This window comes from Neomonachus schauinslandi, chromosome 8, assembly GCF_002201575.2.
Source record: "Neomonachus schauinslandi chromosome 8, ASM220157v2, whole genome shotgun sequence".
NCBI lineage: Eukaryota > Metazoa > Chordata > Mammalia > Carnivora > Phocidae > Neomonachus > Neomonachus schauinslandi.
The window spans coordinates 145913298-145918356 of NC_058410.1; the positions used below are offsets into that span (position 1 = coordinate 145913298).

Consider the following 5059-nt stretch of genomic DNA (forward strand, 5'->3'; position numbering starts at 1 on the left):
AGCCGAGGTGACCCGTGGACGCTGGGGGAAGGAATGGAGGAGCCAAGGTGACCCATGGACACACTTGGGAAGCAGTGCCGGTGCTGAGGTGACCTGTGGTGTGTGCGTGTGTGAGAAATGCAGACACTCAAGTGACTCTCCCCTCTCTCTCCCGAGGTTCCTCTGTTCCTAAGCCTAAGGTGCGGGGACACTTGAGTACCATAAGAGAGGTTGCATGGCTTGGATCTTAGGTCTAAAGTGTGTGTTCTTGGTCTGGTTTCAGAGCTTGTCTGGCCTCAGCTCCCCTCTCCTGCTGTCATTTGGGAGGATGAAATGGATGGACAATGCAAAACACACAGACGGAAGTGGGAAAAACTGGAGGGAGAAGCAAAATGATGTGGCAGGGATCAGAACTGGGGGTGAAACTGTTATGACACATAGTTCAGGCACATCATGGTGGAGGCAAAGACCATTAAAGACAAAATAGAGTAAAGAAGAAATACTCAATCTGAAATCTATCCTGTTTCACATATTGGTACGCTCCCCTCCTCAGCCCACCTCCAGTCTCTGCCTTACAGGCACACACAAACAGCACATGCACGCACACACATGGCTATCATCCACCAGCATGGCACAGTGGGGGAGGGCACAGGCGTGGGGAACACAGGTTTCCTGCCAAAAGCACGAGGACCTCCTCTGGACTGGAAAGCACAAGGAGCAGTTCTCAGCTCCCCCTTGTGTCCCTGTCCTTCCCCAGCAACCTCATGAAGGCCCCCTTTACCTCCTTGTTCCTCAGGGTGTAAATGAGAGAGTTAAGTGCTGGAGTGCCCACAGCATAGAATAGACCAAAGAACTTGCCCCTTTTGCGAGCATAGGAATTTTGGGACTGGAGGTAGATAGCAATGACTGAGCTGTACAAGAGGGTGACCATGGCAAGATGGGAGGAGCAGGTCCCAAATGTCTTTTTCCACCCTTTTGTAGAGTTAATCCTCAGCACTACCCGGGCAATGGCACAGTAAGAGACAAGGATGAGGCTGAGGGGCAAAACCAAGATGAGGATGCTGGCAACAGCCATCTGGATCTCATTGTAGGTGGTGTTCCCACAGGACAGTCTGATTAGAGCTAGGACTTCACACACAAAATCATCCACCTGCCGGTGGGGACAGAAGGGCAGGCGGAGAGTTGGTGGTGTCCCGACTACTGACTCTAGCAGACTGATGACCCAGGCCCTGGATGCCAGCTGCCAGCACAGGCGCGGGTGGATGATGGTGGTATAGTGGAGAGACTGGCAGATGGCCACATAGTGGTTGAAGGCCATCACTGTCAGGAGGATGCACTCAGTGGTCCCCAGGAACAGAAAGATGAAGAGCTGAACAGAGCAGCCAAGGAAGCTGATGGTCTTTGGGCCCCAGAGGTTGACCAGCATCTGGGGGATGGAACTTGTGGTGAAGCAGAGGTCCAAGAAGAACAGGTTAGAGAGGAAAAAGTACATCGGGGAGTGAAGCCTGGGGTCCTGCACGGACAGCAGAATGATGAGGGTGTTGCCCACCAGAGTCAGAAGGTAGGAAGTGAGGACAACCACAAAGAGGATTCTTTCTAGTCCTGGGTGTTCAGAGAAGCCCAGAAGGAGGAAGCCCCCAGGGGAGCTCTGGTTGGCCATGGCTTGTTCCTTCCCTGGTCTGGAGGGATGAGGGCAGTGTGTTCCGAGCTGTCATCCGAAACCTCACCTGGTACTGGTCAGGTCACAGCAGGCGCACCTTTTTCTTCCCCTCTTCCTGCCGGTGTCCTTTCCCAGGCACACCTCCCTCAGCAGCTCCTTCCCTTCCTGTCCCTCCTGGTCAGTGTGGTCTAGAAGGCATGGGGGCAGCAGGACGTGCTGGCAGATGGACGGAGCTGTATGCTGGGGCCTTGGGCTGATCGCTGAGCATAAAGGAAGCTGGTGGAAAGCATGCAGGTGTGAGCTGATTAAATACTTCAGCACCGATGTAATGTATGGGGATTAACATAAGAATAAAAAAAAAAATACTTCACCACGTGTATGGAATGCCTCTGTGTCCTGAGTGCTGTTCTAAGTGTTGCATTGTCCCTATGCATTTGTTGGAAGAACCAGCAAAGTCATGAATTTTTCAAATGGATTTTCAGATTAATAGCTATCTACTTAGAGTTGATCATTTATCTATTTGTCAGACGAATGTTGTAGAGCTATTTATACTACATATATTCTGTGCATCTTTTTTTTTGCAAGGGAGCTTGTTAGAGACAGAATGTTGTATCTATGAGAGAGGTTTTCCCTTTGTGTCTAACAACTCCATTCACAGAGCAGTTTGGTTGCTCAAGTTGCTGAACCAACTGTCTGGCTGGGGGGATTGGTCCACATGCCCAGTCACTGCCTTGACAAGCTTACAGGTAGGAGGCAAGCATGGCCCCAAGCACATTAAAATCATTGAGTTCACAGAAACATTATCAAAGACCCTGAGCTTTCAGGGTCAGGAATACCAGCATACTGAGTGAGGGAATAGGGTCTATAATAAGGTGAAGGACGAATTTGGGTGGATATATCAGGGAAAGCATCCTAGAGAAGGTGACTATATGTTTTCTATAAAAAAGAGGAGCATTGGGCATAGAAGGCCAAGTCAGAGATAGGGCAGCTCCCTGGTCTTAGCCGACTGCCAGCATCAGGGAGGGCTTGGGGTGGGGCCGGCTGGCCGAAGTGCCTGGGTAGCCTGCAGGGTAGCCTGAGCATCTCCTAATACAGGTTCCCATCCTGTTGCATCTCTTTTTCCTAGAGATTTCTGCTTCTCTATCTGCCCTGGTTTGTTCTTTTTCTCCAATGCTTCTCTCCCTTATAGGACATATTTTAAATTTTTGTCATATTTTTATACATTTAAAGAAGTGTGAGTAAAGCACATCTCTACAGTTTAATGAGTAAGAAAGTCAACCCCTGGCATGACCACGAAGAACTGAGCACATGTTTCAAGTATCTTAGATGCTCCCACGTGCCCACACTCCAGATGGAACCACCATGCTGCATTTCTAATTATTCCTTTGTTTTCTTTCTGGAGATAGAGTTTACATAGACCCTTCTTAAAGTGTATAATTTAGTGGTTTTTAGCATATTCACTATTGTGCAACCAGTACTATCAGCCTCCAGAACATCTCATCAGCCCCAAACAAAACCTCATGCCAAGGAGCAGTCTCCCCTCCTTTGCTTCCTTTGTGATAGTCAACTACTGTAACCTAAACAGTAGCCAGCTGTTTTTGTTATTCCTCAAATCTCTTCCTAATCACTTTGTTTGCATTTCTGAATTTCTCATTCTCCTGGTGCTCCCCTCCCTCCTTCCTGTAGATGGCTTCTCCTTAGTGACACCTAGCCTTTTCTCCCTTGTTTCTGTCTTTTCCACACTCTCTCATTTACCATTTTGTTCCTGGCTCTTCCCCCCGACACAGTCATTCAGTGGTTTCTGCATTTATTCGTTTCTTGGGCTCCAGGAGTGCCAGCCAGCAGTGTGATGGGAGCCAGGACATGGGTGGGGGCCCACTCAAAGGAGTTTGTGATGATCCAGAGCTACTTGCTACAGCTGTTAGTAGCTAGCATGTGTGGAGTGCTTCCTACATGCCTCACAGCTACCCAATCACCTGGATCTCACAGCAACCTTGCAAACAAGATGCTCTTATTCCAACTGTATCAAGAAGTAAACAGTTTCGGAGGTTAAGAAACATGGCTAAGGTCACCCAGCCAGTAGGTGCCAGGGCCAGGAGTGTAGACCCTGGTTAACTTCCACCCTGGAGGTCCACTGTTGGGGGCCAGGTAGGAGCTGACATCTTGGAGAAGAACAAACTTTCTACTTACCCTCAGTCAGATTAAAATCCCCTCTGTCAACGTGATAGATCACATTAACAAAAGAAGAGACAAGAACCATATGATCCTCTCAATTGATGCAGAAAAAGCATTTGATAAAAATACAGCATCCTTTCCTAATTAAAACTCTTCAAAATATTGGGATAGAGGGAACATACCTGAGTATCATAAAAGCTATCTGTGAAAAGCCCACAGCAAATGTTATTCTCAATGTGTAAAAACTGAGAGCTTTTCTCCTAAGGTCAGGAACACAGCAGGGATGTCCACTATCACCACTGTTGTTCAACATAGTACTAGAAGTCCTAGCCTCAGAAATCAGACAACAAAAAGAAATAAAAGGCATCCAAATAGGCAAAGAAGAAGTCAAACTCTCTCTGCACAGACGACACGATCCTTTATGTGGAAAACCCCAAAGACGCCACCCCCAAATTACTAGAACTCATACTGCAATTCAGCAACATGGCAGGATACAAAATCAATGCCCAGAAATCAGTTGCATTTCTATACACTAACAATGTAACTGAAGAAATAGAAATTAAGGAATCGATTCCCGATTTACAATAGCTCCAAACCCCATAGGATACCTAGGAATAAACCTACCAAAGAGGCAAAGGATCTATACTCTAGAAACTTCAGAACACTTATGAAATAAATTGAGGAAGACACAAGGAAATGGAAAAATGTTCCATGCTCATCGACTGGAAGAAAAAATATTGTGAAAATGTCTATGCTGTCTGGAGCAATCTACACTTTCAATGCAGTCCATATCAAAATACCATCAACATGTTTCACAGAGCTGGAACAAACAATCCTAAAACTTGTATGGAACTAGAAAATACCCCAAATAGCCAAAGGAAGGTTGAAAAAGAAAACCAAAACTGGGGCATCACAATGCCTGACTTCAAGCTCTGTTACAAAGCTGTAATCATCAAGACAGTATGGTACTGGCACAAAAACAGACACATAGATCAATGGAACAGAATAGAAACCCCAGAAATGACGCTCAACTCTATGGTCAACTAATCTTCAACAAAGCAGGAAAGAATGTCCAATGGAAAAAAGACAGTCTCTTTATTTTTTTTTTAAAAGATTTTACTTATTTATTTGACAGAGAGAGACACAGAGAGAGAGAGGTAACACAAGCAGAGGGAGTGGGAGAGGGAGAAGCAGGCTTCCCACTGAACAGGGAGCCTGATGTGGGGCTCGATCCCAGGACCCTGG

The 5059-nt window shown here is 46.7% G+C and overlaps 1 protein-coding gene across 1 annotated transcript; it reads right to left on the reverse strand.

Moving 5' to 3' along the window:
* Window positions 1-703: 703 nt before the first annotated feature.
* LOC110586760 (olfactory receptor 2H1) lies at window positions 704-1639 on the reverse strand. The gene has a single exon (XM_021697053.1). The coding sequence runs from the start codon at window positions 1637-1639 to the stop codon at window positions 704-706; it is 936 nt and encodes a 311-aa protein (XP_021552728.1).
* Between the last annotated feature and the right edge of the window lie 3420 nt (window positions 1640-5059).